Genomic DNA, 19610 nt, shown 5'->3' on the forward strand with positions numbered 1-19610 from the left:
AGACGCAGCAGCATTCATGAAACCGGTCATGTATATTCTGGCCCCTCCCCTCACTATATCTACTCAGGAAAACACTAAAACTCTTCATCCAACCCCAAACCATTTACTGTGTAAGGCACTTAAGGCAAGATTCGCGCTTAGAGCCCCCACCTGCTGGAAGACCACCTGTTTTCCACACGTCCAGTCTTAGTGGGGAGGCCGGGGAGCAGCCACTTCCCAGGTGGTGAGCAGAGGGGCGGGTGGGGAAGAGGGGTTGTGGACAGCACGAAAGCAAAATGATACTCTGCCCACTCTTTTGGCTTGTTTTTAATCACATTTATTGTGAAATCACAAAGAACTTTAAAGGAGCCTTTAAGAAAGTTTTCTATTTATTAGTAAGCTTTCAAAAGGCCATGGAACACTGACCTGGGTACTCATCTGTAATGTGGGAGAAAATGAGTATCCACATCACAGGACTTGTAAAGATTAGATGAGTCGGTGACCTGTCCGTTACTTCTGACAGGTAAAACTGTCAGAAGTGCCAGATGGAGTCCACGCTTAGTGAGTGCGAACCACTCCCCTGGAACTTCACTCCCTTGCACAACATCTGTATCAAAGCCTCTGTAAGGCTGCTTCTCAATTATGTGTCTCATTTATCAGCTCCATGAGACTGGAGGTATGTGAGGGCAGAAACTGGATCTTAATGATCGCTGTGTACTCAGTACCTGACCGTGACCCTGGAGACTGGCAGGTACATACAGATGTTAGCAGAATGAAGAATTAAATGAGGGAAGGTGTTAGAAGTATTAGGTACACTGGAGGGTGAAATGTGTATTCTGTGAGGTATGTGCCCACTTAAGAAGCACAGGTGTTTCATGACCTCAGCTGAAGATCCTGGATTTGTAGTTCTATGATAACTGCTTAATGGTGCTTGTAGCCTCAGAAATTGACAAACATCCTAAAACTGGTATGAAAATGCAACGGACACGTAACAGCCAAAACAATCTTGAAGAAGAACAAAGCTGGTAGACTCATACTTCCTGCTTTCAAAACTTACTACAGGGCTTCCCTGGTGGCACAGTGGTTGAGAGTCTGCCTGCCGATGCAGGGGACACGGGTTCGTGCCCTGGTCTGGGAAGATCCCACATGCCGCGGACCGGCTGGGCCCGTGAGCCATGGCATACTACAAAGCTACAATAATCAAGTCCGTGTGGCCCTGGCGCTGGGGAGACATAAACATCAATGCAGCAGAACCCCAAGTCCAGAAACAAACTCTAACATTTATAGTCAGTCAACTGATTTCTGACAAAGGGACCAAAAAGAATACCTTTCCAACAAACGATCCTGGAAAAAGTGGATATCCACATGCAAAAGAATAAATTTAAACCCTAGCTCACATCACACAAAATAATCAACTCAAAGTTGATCATAAACTTAAATGTAAGAGCTGAAACTATAAAACTCTTACAAGCAAAACACAAGAGTAAATCTTCATGACCTTGTGTTAGATAATGATTTCTTTCTTTTTTAAAATTTATTTATTTATTTATATTTTTGGCTGCCTTGGGTCTTTGTTGCTGCATGCGGGCTTTTCTCTAGTCGTGGCGATTCGCAGGCTTCTCATTGGGTGGCTTCTCTTGTTGCAGGGCACAGGCTCTAGGCGCGCAGGCTTCAGTAGTTGTGGCACTCGGGCTCAGTAGTTGTGGCTCAAGGGCTCTAGAGCACAGGCTCAGTAGTTGTGGTGCATGGGCTTAGTTGCTCCGCGGCATGTGGGATCTTCCCAGACCAGGGCTTGAACCCGTGTCCCCTGCATTGGTAGGCAGATGCTCAACCACTGCGCCACCAGGGAAGTGCCAGATAATGATTTCTTAGCTAAGAAACCAAAAGCACAAGTGATTAAAAAAAGGAAGACTGATAAGCTGGACTCCATCAAAACTAAAAACTTTTTATACTTGAAACTAAAATAATATTGTAAATCAACTAGACCCCAATTTTTTAAAAAAAGTTAAATTAATCAATTTTTAAAAATTAAAAACTTTTGTGCTTTTTAAACATTTTTTTTTTAATTAAAAAAAAATTTTTGGCTGTGCCATGTGGCATGTGGGATCTTAATTCCCCGACCAAGGATTGAACCCACACCCCCTGCAGTGGAACTGCAATCTTAACCACTGGATCGCCAGGGAAGTCCCAAAACTTTTGTGCTTCTAAGAACAACATCAAGAAGCAAAAAGACAAACCACTGGTGGGGAGAAAATATTTGCAAATCAACCATCTGATAAGGGATCTGTACTTAATATACATAAAGAAGTCTTACAACTAAACAATAAAAAGACAAAGTCTAATTTAAAAATAGGCAGAGGGAGCAGAGCTCCCCATTTCTCAAGTGTTGTCTGTACATAGTGACTTCCTTCCAAAGAGCTGACAGTATGGAAAGGGGGAGGGGGAGTAACCTTACAAACACCACTTCACGTTTATAGTAAGTACCCTTGATATGTGATGAAAGTGGCACTTTACCTGTGGGAGTTTCCTCTCCCAAGCCCATAAATAACCCTAGTCTTAATGAGAAAAACATCCGACAAACCCCAGTGGAGAGGCATTCTACAATACACTCGACCAGCATTCTTCAAAACTCTCACCATCACCAAAAATAAGAAAGTGTGAGAAACCATCATAGCCAAGAGGAGCCTAAGGGGTTAAGAGGACTAAATGTGAGGTGGGATCCTAGATGGGACCCTAGAACAGAAAGAGGACATTAGGGAAAAACTAAGGGAATCGGAATAAACTATGAACTGTATAACAACACTGGTTCATGAGCTGTAACAAATATACAATACTGATACGTTAACAATAGGGGAAACGGGGAGGGGGGGGCGTGGGAGGGTGTGGGGTGTGGAGGGGAGTGAAGGTTGGGATGGAAACCCTCTGTGTCATCTGCTTAATTTCTCTGTAAATCCTACACTGCTTTACAAATAAAATTATTCATTTTTTAAAAAAGAAAAACAAAAGGGAAAAGGACTTGAATAAGCATTTTCCCAAAGACATACGAATGGTAATAGGCACATAAGAAGATGCTCAACATCATTAGTCATAAGAGCAATGAAGATCAAAACCACAATGAGATGTCAATTCACACCCATTAAAATGGCTATTATTCAAAAGAAAACAAAAGATAACTGTTGGGGGCTTCCCTGGTGGCACAGTGGTTAAAGAATCCACCTGCCAATGCAGGGGACACAGGTTCAAGCCCTGGTCTGGAAAGATCCCACATGCCACAGAGCAGCTAAGCCCATGCACCACAACTACTGAGCCCGTATGCCACAACTACTGAAGCCCGTGCGCCTGGAGCCTGTGCTCCACAACAAGAGAAGCCACTGCAATGAGAAGCCCGCACATCACACAGAATAGTAGCCCCCGCTCGCCACAACTAGAGAAAGCCCGCGTGCAGTAACGAAGACCCGATGCAGCCAAAAATAAATAAAATATAACTGATAAAGGATGTGGAGAAATTGGAACATTTTGGGAATTCCCTGGTGGTCCAGTGGTTAGGACTCGGCACTTTCACTGCTGGGGCCCGGGTTCGATCCCTAGTCAAGGAACCAAGATCCTGCAAGTTCCAGGATGCAGCCAAAACAAAACAAAAACAAAAAGACCATATGTTGTAAGGTCTCATTTATAGTGTCCAGAACAGGCAAATCTACAGAGACACAAGTAGATTAGTGACAGGAGGAGGCTGGGGGTATGTGGGGATGGGGAATGACTGCTAACAGGTACAAGGTTTCTTTGGGAAGTGATAAAAATTAAATTATTGAAGTATACACTTTAAATGGGTGAAAATTATTGTCTATAAATTATATCTCCATGAAATTGTTTTTTCAAAAAGTGCTCATACTCCAATTATAATAAAAGTTACATCAGAAAACTCAGACACCTCTTTGGTGTTATCTCCAAATGACCCTAATTCAGGACAGACATGCTGGAGGCTGACAAAGATTCAAGAGCATTTCCATGACAACATTTTCCTGGATCAAAATTTAAGTGGCTAGGCATGGAAACTAAATATGACGTAAGTTTTGGTTTATCCTGCATCTTGTCCTTGGAAAGATGTGTAATGGGTTAGCAATGTTGAAATGCCTTATAAAAGGAAGCTCTCTGGTGGAGGTTCACAAAGGCTGTCTACTGGTGGTAGGATTGCGGCAGACAGCCCTACTAGTTCCGTCACCTCCTATGCTTGTACTGACCACTGGACACCTGGCTTTCTGAATTCCAGATAAGTCAACAAATAATGCGTTAGCATTCAACTCCTCACCTGTAACTCTTACATATTGCTGGTGGGAATAAAAAAGGGTACAAGCATCCTGGAAAACAGTTTGGTAATTTCTTGTAAAATTAAACACATACTTCCCAAATGACCCAGCAGTCCCAAGCCTAGGTATTTGCCCAGGTGAAATGACAACTCAAGTTCACACAAAAACTTGTACAAGGGACTTCCCTGGTGGGCCAGTGGGTAAGACTCCACGCTCCCAATGCAGGGGGCCCGGCCAGGGAACTAGATCCCGCATGCATGCTGCAACTAAGAAGTCTGCACGTCACAACTAAGACCCAGCGCAGCCCAAATAAACTATAAATAAATAAATAAATGAAAGTAAATTAAAAAAAAAAAAAACTGTATGAAAGTGTTTACCGCAGCATTATGCATAATTACCAAAACTGGAAACAACTCAAATTTCCCTCGAATGAGAAGCAGATAAATCGTGATACAACTAGACGACAGGATACCTTTCAGAGGTAAGAAGCAATGAGCTACGATACACACAGCACTGTGGATTAACTGTAAATGCACTACACTAAATGAACAAAGTTAGGCTCATAGACTTCCCCCACATGATTACGTGTATACGGCATTCTAGAAAAGTCAAAACGATAGGGAAATAACATGGATAAGTGGTTGCCAAGGGCTGGGGGTGGCAAGGACCGACTATAAAAGGGGCCTGCAAGAGATTGCTGCGTGATGGAAATGTTCTTTTTCTTGATTGTGCTGGTACAGTTGTGATTACACAATTGTATGTATTTGTCAAAACTCATAGAACCATATACACACCCAAAACAAGGGTGAATTTCAATATATGTAAGTTATACCTTAATTTTTTTTTAAATGAAAAACTAGTTCCCCAAATGTCTACTACACCTCCTCGTTGTAGCCTACTAAATGGGTGTGGTACTGGCTGATTTTTCAACTTTCCACTCCCCAAAATGTAAATTATAGGAGGATAATGACGTAAACAGGGAATACAAAACATGAGATAGTAATTCCAAACTATACAAACAGATCAGTAAACTCCAAGAATCTGGATGCATATACCACCTAAGGGCTTTATTGATAGGTTCATTCCATCTCCTTAAAATGCTTAATTTATTCACATAATAGAAATAGAGGCTATGAAAAGATTGTTTCAACTTTAGTTATTCTAAACAATTTAAACTATCTAGTTCCAAAAATTATATAAGGTAGCTTTTCCCTCCTTGATGATTTCACCTCTGCGTCGAAGTTTATTTCCTTAACGCTCTTCCAATTTCTGGTGACCCTACTATTTCAGAGGATTCCCACATAAGCCTTAACGGAGACTGTTACTATGGGAACTAAGTCTCACAGTAATTAGCGGGAACTAATATTTGTATTTTTCCTGGAGCCCATTCCATCTTTCTTACTCAACCTTCCCAATCAAGCCCAGTTACAAGGAAAAAAAATTGATAACATTAGTTTTGTAAAATATTGAACAGAAAATTATGGTGAAACAGCCAGGTTAACACTCAGAACAGCAGGGAGGGAGAGGCACAGTCAGAGGGCCTGATGGGACGTTCTTCCCTTGTGAAATGGCCTCTTGACTAACACCCAGCACTGGTCCCCATGCCCGCTTCTCTCGGATCTGCCTTACGGCAATCAAGAAATAGGGAATGATATGCAAAATAGCATTCTACAAATTAAAGACTCCTTTTGGTTAACACAAAGGTCCTTTTTATTAAGGAGTCAATCGTGTTCTCATTTTACTTCACTGAACCACAGCAGACAGAACGACTGTAAAGAGCCTCAAAAGCCTGGAATCCCATGTGAACCTGGGAGTGTGCTGTGAACAGGACATTTATAGAGAGAAGGAAAAACACCAGAGAAGGGAGCTGCACCAGGGTCACTTACTAGATAGCTCAGTACGGGGGACACAAATTCACCCCTCAGCAAATTTATAAATTATTACAGAACACTGACCTCAGAGGTGCCCCCATTTCAGAATAAGCAAAACTTAGTATAAACAAAACTATGTACAGCAATTTGCACAGTGCTCAATGGTACAAACGCTCACAACAAAGGTAGCAAGGATCCATTAGATTTCCATCAGGAAAACTTAAAATATCTAATATGTCTAGAACTAGGAGATACAATCCGGGGCAGAGTGAAAATTTTGGCCGCTGCGGCCCCTGGAGAGACAGTACAACCAGATTTCCAAGAAACATCATTTAATTCTCAATTCTGTAGTAAATGGTAAGTTAGTAAATGTTTGACCTTGACCTTGGCAAAGCAAGCTGAAATGCTGGTCGCACGACAGTAGAGCATGTGCATCTGTTTAACTCAAATCCGTGGTGGCAGCTGCACGGCCTGCTTGCACCCCCAGGGCTCAATTCCTGCGGAGACCTGCCTGCTTAGAACCCTCCTTTCTGCCTGGCCATGCCTGCCTGGGACACTGGACAGCCGAGCTGGTTCCCGCAAGTGTAACACAGGGCCAGCATGCAAGGTTCTCGGGGGCTGCATGGAAGAATGTCTCACAGTCGGGCACTAGGCCATCGCTGCTAAAAGTCAGGCAGAGCTGCCATTTCCAGGCTCCCCCACATGAACCTGAGAACCTTCCCTATGGCTTGGGAGGAAAACAATTTCATTTTACTAATTTAAGTCACTAATGAAGAATGGCATTAGGACAGGAAGAAAAGTGCCACAGAGCAGTTTATCTGAGAACACTTTTCAGAAGAGCTCAACTTACCCAGGTCCAGTGGGGACCAGCTTTTTAGGTGGAGAGTACCCAGGTAAGTCTGAGAATGCAGATTTCGTCATAGAAAATAACTCTGGTTCTCTTGTTTAAAAGGTCCATTCAGTGGTTAAATGTAGTTCATACCATACACAGTGAATTTTGTGATAAGATGTGGGTGAAAATACACCAACACACCTACGACTCAGTATACCAGTACTGGAGCCTCACTAAAAAGATCCAGGTGGGGGCTTCCCTGGTGGCGCAATGGTTGAGAGTCCGCCTGCCGATGCAGGGGACACAGGTTCATGCCCCGGTCCAGGAAGATCCCACATGCCGCGGAGCGGCTGGGCCCGTGAGCCATGGCCGCTGAGCCTGGGTGTCCGGAGCCTGTGCTCCGCAACGGGAGAGGCCACAACAGTGAGAGGCCCGCGTACCGCCAAAAAAAAAGATCAAGGTGGGGACAGGTGATGGCACTAAACTGCATCCCTAATAAAGCCCTGAGACTGGGTGAGACATGCACAAAGCAACATTTCTCATCTTCAGAACTTTACTCTCTACTGGACAGCCAAGGCTTTGAGCCACAGAGAGAATCTCCAGCAGCAGGAAGCAGGGTGATAAACTGGGACAAGCGTCCTTTCTCATAGGGATGGTCTGTGCTTCCTTTTCTGTCCAGGCTACCAAGAAGCAGAGTCAAATCTGACGTTGTATCACAGTAACAAAATGTTCACACAAACATATTTGCTGTATTTTTGTTTTGCAGTTTTGATTATTCTACATTGTTAACCTTAATTATAAAATAGATACACAGAGTCCTCGCTAAAGTTGCCTAAGATTATTTTCAGCCTGGGGCAGTGGGAGAAGAATCTTGGCTCAGCACTCTTCTGGGCCTCAGCTTCTTCCTCAATCAAATCAATCAAATCAATCAATCAATCAATCAATCAATCAAATTAAAGGCAGTATCTCAGATGCCCATATTCAACAATGGTTTTGAGGAGTAAACGAGGTAACGGAAGTGAGAAACTGTTCTGCAAACTCTCATGGTGACCGGGAGTGGACACGCCGTCCACGAGAACAGAGCAGGATGCCCTGCACAGCCAGCGGTGGTTCCTCCCCGTCCACGTGAACCCTTCCACACAGCAGTGCAGCTTTATAAAGTCAAATGAAAGATTTCACACCAGCATTAAGGTTCAACTCACAGTCAATGCGGACTCATTATAGAAAAAGTGGGAAGCAAACTTTTGTCACAAATGAGGCATCGCTCGATCATACCAGGGGCCTCCGAGTACGTCCGTGGGCAATGATATCAAGAGCTGCTACAGTGAAGTCCATCTGGCAAGGCAGGGACCTAAAATCCTCACGTTCCCAGTGTGAACTAAAATTGTGTGTTTAATAATGGAAGAAGGAAAAGGTGTGAGAGAAATAAATACCTTTGTTCCTCAGACCATCTTCAGGGAGGTCCGTGCATAGATATTCTTTGCTTGCCTGCATCAGGAGGTCCTCCTGCGGTAAGAAAATCCAGCCATCAGGAAGGATCCAGAGACACCCAAGCTCACCAATGCCAATGATTCTCTGAGAGTCTTCTTTCCAACTCCTGGAAATTTGCTAGCAGTCACAAGGACTGGGAACTGAAGCAAACCTCAAATTCAAATTAATATAATCAATAAAACTTCCACTTCTCTCGAATTTGAGCTTGAAAAGCCAAGTTTCCCAAGGTCTGGACAACAACAGAGGTTTAGAATACTGGGCTGCAGATCCAAACAAAACCCTGTAAGTATCCTCTGAATCAAGAAACACATTGATGCAATGTGATCTTAATTAAGTGAAAATCTGAATGGAAACCATCAGGAAGTTGAATGTAACTCAGTCCCTAACCATTCTCAGCATCACATACTCATTTTTTTCTCAAACTTCCTGGAAGGGCTCTTTTTCCTTTTCATCCCTGTTCACTGGAGGAGGGTATAAGGAGGAACACCATCAATGACAACCTACAGAGGGACTTCAGGAAAATGGGAAGGGGCAGCAGCAGCAGCGCATGTGTGGCATGGGGCCCCGTGAGGAAAGGGTCCGACCAGGCTGACCAGCTGGAGACACTGACAGACCAATGATGGCTTCTCACATCAAAGTTTCCTTCTGGGTCACCTTTTTCTCTGTCCAAAGATTTTTTTTTTCACATGGATTAACTGGTAAGTAAAAGATTCTGACACAGCACTCACTTAAATTGACAGATGGTAAAATCACTGCTACAATGCTTGATAACTTTTACAGCACTTAAAAAAAAAATCACTGCCCACATTCTCCACCAAAAAAAATCCCCCCCCAAAAACCCTAAAACAAAAACAACAACAAGGCTTCCCTGGAGGCGCAGTGGTTGAGAGTCCACCTGCCGATGCAGGGGACACGGGTTCGTGCCCGGTCCAGGAAGATCCCACATGCCACGGAGCAGCTGGGTCTGTGAGCCATGGCTGCTGAGCCTGCGCATCCGGAGCCTGTGCTCCGCAACGGGAGAGGCCACGGCAGTGAGAGGCCCACGTACCAAAAAAAAACAAACAAAAAACAACAACAACAAACAAGCAAAACCATTTCATTTCTAAGCAAAGTTCTGTGGTGGAAACAGAAGATCAAAGTGATGGCAAATACAGGTGGACACAGGAGGAAATAAAGCATCATCACTGGAAGTGAGAGAAGAGGCCCGGCGTGGAGTGTCATGTACAAAGCTGGACTGTTCCTTCACTTTCTATTGCAACTTCAGCGTGGAATGCTTTTGCACAGCATGAACTTAAAACAACCATCTCCCACAGAACTTACGTGTTACCACGTTTGGCCAAAAGAGTATAAATTCTAGCATGATGCCAGGTCAAATTTATTTGTAAATGGGGAGAAGAAAAGCTCTTACTTACCGTAGAAGGAATGATGGAATTAGAAAATCACCATTTGGCAACCATCACAGTGATAATTATCTCAAGAATCATCAATGGATGTTAAAACTAGTTGCTAAAAGTTTGAATGAGAAACAGAAATATTTACATAGTTTCAAAATATCTCCCCACAAGATACTTAATAATTATGAAGGGGAAAATAGTACCTTCACAGTGGAGAAGCCTGGCAGACCCCACCTGAACCAGGTGATGGCAGTTCCCCTGCCCAGGAATGAGGCACCTCAATGCCAGGCGCTTGCTGAGAGGATGCACAGGAAGAACCACATCACTTCTGTGGGGTTCCTGCCCCCCAAATGCACAACCAGGATCTAATCATGAGGAAACATCAGACAAACCCAAACTGAGGAAAATTCTACAAAATAAATGGCCTGTACCCTTTCACGTGCCAAGGTCATGAGCTGAGAAAATGTTACAGATTAAATGAGACTAAACAAACATGACAACTGAATGCCACAAATGATCCTGGACTTTTCCTAGACCAAGAAAGCATTTTCTTTTCTTTTGCTACAGAAGACTTCAGCGGGACGATTGGCCAAATGTACTCTGATCAGTGTTAATTTCTTGATTTTGATTAGGGTACTGTGGTCACCTGACAGAATGCCCGTTGTTTGCTAGGAAATACACAGTCAAGTATTTAGGCATCACGCCTGCAACTATATGCTCAAATTATTCAGAAGGGAAAAAAAGCAAATGTGGTAAAATGTTAGTTAACATGTGAGGAATACACATGAAGGGTAATGGGAATTCTTCACACTGCTTTTGCAACTTTTCTGTAAGTCTCAAACTATTTCAAAATAAGAGGTTAAGAAAACATCATTATTTGTAGTTACCCTTGATCCTTTCTCCAAAATGATACTACCCTCCACACTTCCAGTTCTCAGACTGAATGTCTGAAGCATTAGATTAGATGCTATTTAGAGTATTTCTTCAGGTTAATACTTTATGGGAAAGGCCAGGTGCTGGAGCAAAAGCCAAGGGGTGAGGAGTCAGATGCAGCTCCGTTTCAGCCACAGGACTCCCACTTGCTAGCTTTGCTGCACAGAGTGCATGCTTACAGGTGGTTTTATAAATGGGGACTACAGACACCTTGCAAGATGCCCCGTCAGGACGGGTGCTCCATGAGCAGAAGCTCTCACCATCCAGTAGACCTTAGACCTTAGATCTCACTTTCCTGTGAGAAAAGCCAATAGGACTGTCACCAACAGAGCCCAGTGTCATCTGGAGTGACCGCCCTAAGCTCTTCTGGGCCTAAAAGAGACTGCAGTGAGAGCTGACCTGCCAGCAGCATACAGGTCCCCTCAGATTCCCATGGACTCTGGTGAGCTCATATGATGAACCCTAAGGGCTCCGGCTCCTGGAGGGACTGCTGGGATTTTAGTCTGGCCCCACCTGCTGCTCTAAGGAGATGTCTTAGCTGGAGCCTGCACACACCCTGGTGCAGTGCCAACCTGACTGCTTCAAGCCATCCCCACCCCCCGCCGGCCCCCTGCTTAGCCACGACTCCTAACAGTGAAAGGGAGCAGCAGAAGCCAGGAGTGACAAGACTCCTCTCTCCCCCTGCCTTGCTGACTTCTCCTGAAAGGTTCTGAGTTATGAAAAACAAGTTTCCCCTCACAGAGGGCTGTGGACCCTACAAAGTTTTAAGTCTAGATATGATCAGGAATTGACAGAGTTGAAAAACAGTGTGAGGCTGAGTTCAGATGTGAGGGACCCCCAACCACCAGCACCACGGCAGTGGGTGATCTTCAGATCAGGTGGGAGCTCAACCAGCCTTGGGTCCCAAACGCAGATGAAGGAACAGAACAGACCGCTTGCGAGCAATGCCGTGTAGCGTAAGCATCCTGTGTGCAATTCCCTCCATCCCCTCGAGCCAACCAATCATGTAATAAACACTTGCAGAAATTTATCAGACACAATGTCCTTTTCCTACAATATTTTATCAGCTAAGTGTTCTAAGTTTCAGGATTCCTAGAGGTAAAGTCCTAAACATTTCTCTCTACCATCTAGATTTTACTAAATCTTGACATCTGATCGTTAATATCCTAACATTCCTTGCAAAATCTGTTTCCAAGATAAAAGTTCATGTGGATCCCTCTTGCAAAATCAAATGAGATAATTGCAGTAGTTTGTAGCATTATATAAACTATATAAAATACGAAATGCCACGTAATAGTGCAATTTGTCAAACTGACAGCAAATTCTCTGCCTCAGCCTGGCACAGCCAACATGTCATCCTCTTGCCCACTGCTTGGAATCAAAACCAACTTAAAATACTTCTCCAAAGTTTAGGCAGATTTTAGGAGTGTCTTGAAAACCATTCTTACTGTTCGTCTGTAATCTTATTTCCTATTAAAAGCTGGCTGTGGGGCTTCCCTGGTGGCGCAGTGGTTGAGAATCTGCCTGCCAATGCAGGGGACATGGGTTTGAGCCCTGGTCTGGGAAGATCCCACATGCTGTGGAGCAACTAGGCCCGTGAGCCACAACTACTGAGCCTGTGCGTCTGGAGCTCGTGCTCCGCAACAAGAGAGGCCGTGACAGTGAGAGGCCCGCACACCACGATGAAGAGTGGCCCCCGCTTGCCGCAACTAGAGAAAGCCCCCGCACAGAAACGAAGACCCAATACAGCCAAAAATAAATAAATAAAATAAAATAAAATAATAATAATAATAAAAAAGCTGGCTGTTTATCCTGGAAAAGACGCAAAACTGATTCATTCCTATCTAGTATTGAGCCAGGAAAAAAAAAAAAACCCACAAATATCTTTAGGAGGGAAATGAACATACACCAGGCCCTTCAGCTTTTATAAGCAGGGTAGTTATAAGCTCCTCAGGGCCTGAGGTACACCTGAGCCATGAGCCCTGGTTGTAAGCAGATCTCGCTGACCCCCTCCAAGACAGAGCTTCCTAAGCTGGAGCAGTGGTGGTCCCAGCTTCAGGTGGGACTGCCGACACACTGAACACACAATAGGGCCCCAACACAGAGCAAATGAGATACCTCCCATTTCCTGGCACTTGTGGGAACAGCAGTGATCATGTTCACAGTGAAGAACACTGAAAATAAACAAAATGTTGGATCTCTAGATGGACCTTTCAGTTTCCTACGCTTGCACATCTAGGAAGGAAGAGCTGTAGGACAGTAACCTTAAATCTTTACTGAGCCTAAAAAGGAATTTTCCTCCATGTATCTCAATTCAGAGAAACTTTAAATGAGGCACCAATCACGTTAGCTGGGTAAGGCATTTAGTAACAGTCCGCCACAAGGATTTATCTAAGAGAACTGCTAAACTAATGAGGAGAAAGTTCCACCTTAAGTCCCAGCAATATGTGAATGGTGCTCTGGGCACTTCTTTGTCACACACTTTTAACAATATGAGCTGAGAACCACGGCAAACCATCACTGTGGGGACCATGGGACCCTGGCAGACCGGGAGAACACCTTATGGCCACCAACTGTACTACTGAGAGTGTGAAGTTCAGATTTTTTCACCTTTAAATCACTGAAAATGAGTTATTTCCAAGATTTCCTTTTAAGCAAACAGCAAGCTGCTTCACACTATTGCAAATTTCCCTTAGGATCAGAGACGCTCAGGGTGATGAGGAAGGAAGCTTAATGGGCATTTAGCATAACAGCCTTTCCCTTAAGTAAAGTCACATAAATTGCACAAGATTGGGTCTTTTCTGAACATGCCATTAAATAACAAGTTTCTCCAATAGCATAACATGCCTCGGGTGATCAACAGCCATTGTGCTTCCTGACTTGATGTCTCCTGTCCATATGCTTTCAAATATCTGTCGAAAGATGCATACTGAGTCTTCATATGTTTCCGCTAACAGACAATTCAGAACTTTTTCTGTGTCTGTGTTGAGCATGAATGATGTATCTTGAAGCCAAAGCTTTTACAACACGTTCACCCCGGCAGATCTACCTCTGTGTACAGCTTACATCTAAGCAGCAAGAAAAACAAACAAACCATGGTATAAAGAGTTTTCACAGATACAAGGATGTAATGTTCAGCACAGGGAATGTAACCAATATTTTGTAATAACCTTAAATGAAGTATAACCTATAAAAATGTCAAAAATCACTACATTGGGCAATTCCCTGATGACCTAGTGGTTAGATTCCAGGCTTTTGCTGCCATGGCCTGGGTTCAATCCCTGGTCAGGGAACTGAGATTCCACAAACTGCGCAGCCAAGAAAACAAAAACGAAATCACTATGTTGTACACCAGAAACTAATATAACGTTGTAAACCAACTATACTTCAGTTAAAAAAAAGAAAAGAAAGTTGGTTGTTCAAATCAGGAAAAAAAAAGTTTTCAATGTCAAATCACCTGTGTGGGATGTCGCATACCCGTCTTTCCACTTTATTCTTAAATAAGACCAGTCTTTTCCGTATCCTGGTCTGTAACCTCTGTGTGCACCGTAGTTCTTGACCTTCCTCCTGTGAGTGCAGAGGTCACAGCTGAACGGTTCTTTCATCACTCAGCGTGGCTCCTGCAGCTGTCCCTTCCACGCATCTGTTCCCAGACTCTTTCCCCTCCTTGTTTTTGCCTTTCTTCTCCCCTCCTGATAACAGAATATCCCAGATCAAAGGACAAAAGTACCAGTTACAGGTACTTATAACTTTTTGACACAATCATAAGGCAGGAAAGAATGATTTTTTTGCTGGTTTAACTTTTCATGATTGAAATATTTCATGACTGGAATATTTATTTTAACTTTTTAAGTGGATCTTTATTTTTTAACTTTTTATTAAATTTTTAAAAAAATATTTTGGCTGCACCACACAGCATGCAGGATCTTAGTTCCCCAACCAGGGATTGAACCCTTGCCCCATGCAGTGGAAGCACAGAGTCTTAACCACTGGATCGTCAGGGAAGCCCCACGTGGATCTTTAAAGAAAATGTCAAGTACAGTCACAAAAGGACAAAGACTGTATGATTGCACTTATATGAGGTCCCTAGAGCAGACAAATTCATAGACAGAAAGGTGGCGAATGGGGGTTACCAGGGGCTGGGGGAGAGCATATGGGGAGTTATTGTTTAATGGGGACAGAGTTCCAATTTGGGAATATAAAAAGAGTTCTGGAGATGGATGGTGGTGATGGTTACACAACAACGTGAATGTACTTAATGTCACTGAAGCGTTACAAATAATAAAAATGGTAAATGTTATATGTATTTTACCACAGTAAAAAAAAGCCAAAAAAAAAGTTAAGACCAACATTTAAAAATAAGTTGCTTCATAAAATAACATGTACTTTGTTTTTCTTTTACAACAACAACCAAAAAAAAAACATAAAAACAAAAACACAACTAATAATGACCTTGAGAGGTTAAATGAGTGAATGAAATGAATATTTAACAAAAACAGTTTAGGCTTCATCAGGGCCCAAGGTACAAAAAAGCGTAAACTTCTAATTCTAAATATTGGTGCTGCTCTTCTCCATGAACTGGGAAATTCACCAAGCAGACTTAACTTCATTAAATTCATTTAATTCATGCACTCCACGCCAGAAAGTGTAGGTGGCCATCCTTCACAACCACAGCAAGTTCTTATTCCTGGAGCCGAGCTCTGTTGAAGTCAGTACCCTTCCGCCTTGACTGATTTTGGTTCAGAGGGAACAGAGAAGAGTGGGTTAAGTGATAGCCTCTGAGTACTTTTCTCCAAACTGGAGCCAGTGCACGATTGTGAGCCTCTTTGTTGGTTTGAGATGAACAACAGCTGAAGGAAAAAACTTTGTGGAATGCTGCTAAAGGCAAATCAACTATTAGAACAAAATCACAGAATGTCAGCATGGAAAAGAACACCTCTGAGGTTGCTTGTCTGAGTTAGAATCCCCTTTGCTATATTCCTGACAAACAGTCACTGAGCCTCTTCATAAATAGGACTTCCCTGAGTAACCTAAGCCATTTCTAGCTGGTCTAGCTGTTAAAAAGCACCTCTCATACTGAGTTAAATTCTGTCTCCCTCTATCAAGAAGAGGTTTTTGTTTTGTTTTTTAATTGTTATAATATTTTTAAAGTTTTTAAACATTTGATTTAGAAATATCTTCTACATACACCAAAAAATTGCAAATATTGATCAAAAAAATTTCTTGTATAGTCTTCATCCAGCTTTCCCTAATGTTAACATCTTACATAACCACAGTATAGTTATTAACACTAATAAAATACTAACTAGTCTTAAGACGTTATTCAAACCTTGTTAATGGCTCCATAACACCCTTTTTCGGGACCAGGTTCCAATCCAGGCTCCCAGAATGCATTTAGTCATCATGCCTCCTCAGTCTCCTTTCAACTGAGAGGGTTCCGTACATATTCATCTTTCATAACTTTTGGAAAGAAAGTCCCTTGGTTTGGGTTTGTCAGATGTTTCCTCATGATTAGATCCTGGTTGTGCATCTGGGGGGCAGGAACCCCACAGAAGTGACACGGTTCTTCTCTGGCTCATCCCTCCTGTGTGTACATGTGTGTGTTTTATACAAATGAGCATACACTTGTACACTTGCTTATTTCCCCTTCTTTCATGCATGAAAGGGAGGATACTGTAGAAAGTCCTTCACAGTTTGCTCTTTTCACTTAGTATATCCTTTGCAGAAGAGTTAACAGCAGCAGGCCTGACTGTTATTCTAAGAAAGACATGCTTACAAGGGTAGCCTTGGCTAGCATCTGGGAACTTAGATTGCAGGAGAGTCTCCACTATTTCCTAAATGATCAGAGTGGCTCATGACACCTATACAACAATGTGATTCATGGGGAACCCCTGCTTTCCTCCTGTGACGTCTGGGATTTTGGTATGTGCCAGCCAGAGGATGCCCATGTGACCAGCCTGAACTCTAACAAGCTTCCATGGTAGACATTTCACGTGTATGAGCAGAATTTGTTCCCAGAGGAAGTGAAGTGTGTGTGACTACACTCGGAGAGGACTCCTGGGAGCCTGCGCATGATTTCCTCTAGACATTGCCCCCATGCCCCTCTTCCCTTTGCTGATTGTTTTATGTCCTTACACTGTAATTAATCTTAGCTGTGAATATGACCATGTGCAGTGTCCTGTGAATTCCAGAGAATCACCAAACACAGAAGTGGTCTAGGGGACACCTGTACCTGTACATGGAGATCTTCATTCTTTATTACAGTTGCACAGGGCTCCAGGGAAGGATGTTTATATACCATAGTTTATTCAACCTGTCTCCTATATGTGGGCATTTAGGTTGCTTCCAACATTTTGCAATAATAAACTACGCTTCAAACAATAACCTTGTGTATACATATTTTTATGCTGTGGGAGGTGTATCTTCAGGGTAGATACTCTCTAGAAATGAGAGTTCTGGGTCAACAGGTCAGGGCATAGTTTTGTTAAGCGTAGCCCAATTCCTCTTCTACAAGGTTGTATCAGTATGTGTTCCCACCAGCCATGTGTGAGAACAGCCCTTTTCCTCAAAGCCTTGCCGACCAGGTGTGTTGTCATAATTCTTCATGTTCACCAATCTGATAGGTTTCATAAAAGTAGTATCATGGGTTGTTTAAATTTGCATCTCTAATTATGAGTGAGGTTGGCCATCTTCATATGTTTAAACACAATACACACACACAAACACACATGTACGCAGTGACTTATCTACTCAAGTGTCTCCTCCATTTTTCTATTGGGTTTTTTCATTCCCCAATTTAAGAGGTCTTTATACATTAGAGATATAAGCCCATTATCCATGATATACGTTGCAAATATGTCCTACCAATGTGTCAGTTGTCTTTTGACTATGTTTGTGCTGTTTTTTGCCATCTAGCAAGAGTTAACCTGGGGTCCAAAGATGTCTGGAGTCTGCAGACCTTCCGGGATGGCATGTCTGCTTTTCTGAGGCCTGCAGCATTCATCCAGATTTCCAATAGTGCTGTGAGCTAAGAATGTCAGGAGCTGCCACCGTCCCACCCGTCTTCCCCTGAGCTTAACTGTGCCCAACAGAACTGCTCTGCTCAACCCTCCAAAGTCGCAAAGGCTTCTCTCATTCCTCCTGATTTTTCAGGAAGACCCAGCAACTCGGCTTCCAATGGGGTATTTTCACGTTGTGTCCTTAGTGTGAATTCTTATCCATGAATACATTCTTCCCACATGACCCCAGGCTCAATGTGAAAACGAAGGGACAGGCTCTGCTTTGGCCAGGAACCCCAACACTGACTCATTCCTTGCTTCCCCTCTGCTCCCCACCCCATCCTCCCTGTATCTTGAGCTCATCTGAGTGCTGGGTGGGTAGGGGAGAGAGAACCATGAGGATGATACTCTAGGTACAGGCGAACCAGCACACAAGCACATAACCACCACCTCTGTCCAGGCAACACATTTTGTTAATGTATATTAAGAGCAAACTGGCTTTTCTTGGCAGCTAGAGTCAATTGTAATTAACCAGTTAAAACGTGTAGGGTTTCTGTTTTTCACTTCTGTTTTCCACTTGTGTGTAGTTCCCTTTATGAAAACCAAGTACAAAATCTTGCATTTATATCTATTAAATTTCATTTTGCTTTACACAATTCAAAATAGAATTTACCTCTGGTGGAGTTAAAAGGGAGAAAGGGAATGGTTTAGAAAAGGAATAGGGAGACAGTAATCTTCTAGTTCTCGAGTTGGGTGGTATGTATATATGTATGTATATACACGTACTGATATAAGTATGTTGTGTTCATTTATATACACATAATTTCATTTTATATCAAATTTTACACGAAGAAAACTTTCCATCTTGTTAGACGCAGCCCACCATAGCAAGGAGTAAGGAACTTTGGGTCTGTTACCTTGCTCATTTAACTATATTTTTAAGGATAGGTCACCACAGCATAAAATCTGATATTTTTTTCAACTGTTACTTCACGCTTTATCTATTCTTAATTATGGTTAATATACGCAGCCTACTAATGACAGTCAATTGCCCTGCAACCTGTGTAAAGAAATGATGTATTTTTATCAGGTGGGGAATGGGCTTCCTAGCTCAGGAAGCCCAGAGAATACGAATTTATTAGTACATAGAGCAGGGGTTGACAAACTACAGCCTGTGCTTATAGACAACACTTTACTGGAATACAGCCACACTAATTTTTGTAAGAATCACCTATGCCTGCTTTCAAGCAACAATGGCAGAGTTGAGTAGTTTCAACAGAGGCCATATGGCCTGCAAAGCCTAAAATATTTACTTTACGACCCTTTACACAGAAAGTTTACTAACTCTTGATCTAAGGCACCATCCAGGGCAAAGAGTAAGCTTTCTAGTCCACTTGGCAGGTAAAACTTCCTTTAGGAATTGGCGTCCATCAGGCTACCTTAGCTCACTAACCATTGGTCTCACCTAACTAATCCCTCTTATTCCAATATCAAATTCACAGAGATGAGATTTTCCATGCCACACCAAGCAGTGATTCCACTTTTCACTGTGTATTAGTTAAAGAACTGGCTTTCTGATTTAAGCTTCAGCCTCTCATGAAGGGGGGTAGCTTGGATCAGTCCTTTGGAGATCATCACCTCTGACGTACAAAAGATATAAGTCAAGCTTCTAGACCTGCAAAGCTTAGGACTTACTTCTGAAATATGGAGACCCCGCGAGGGTATACATCCTATGAAGCCCTAGCTGGGTCAACAGCCTCCCTCAAAGATACCCCTGTGACACCTCACTCTATCCTAACCATGACACT

At 42.9% G+C, this 19610-nt stretch overlaps 1 protein-coding gene across 7 annotated transcripts in view; it reads right to left on the reverse strand.

Annotated features, from left to right (window-relative positions):
• The window catches only part of PRR14L (proline rich 14 like), a 57089-nt gene that overhangs the window by 28968 nt on the left and 8511 nt on the right, over nt 1-19610 (reverse strand). For all 7 annotated transcript variants that reach the window (XR_003006289.1, XM_024768036.1, XM_024768042.1 and 4 more), the window contains one exon: nt 8420-8492. Coding sequence is in view for 6 of the 7 variants with exons in the window: in XM_024768036.1 (XP_024623804.1) it covers nt 8420-8492 (73 nt within the window). In the remaining variant the exon portion in view is untranslated. The remainder of the gene's footprint in view (nt 1-8419; nt 8493-19610) is intronic.

Source organism: Neophocaena asiaeorientalis, unplaced genomic scaffold (genome assembly GCF_003031525.2).
Source record: "Neophocaena asiaeorientalis asiaeorientalis breed wild unplaced genomic scaffold, Neophocaena_asiaeorientalis_V1.1 scaffold828, whole genome shotgun sequence".
Taxonomy (NCBI): Eukaryota; Metazoa; Chordata; class Mammalia; order Artiodactyla; family Phocoenidae; genus Neophocaena; species Neophocaena asiaeorientalis.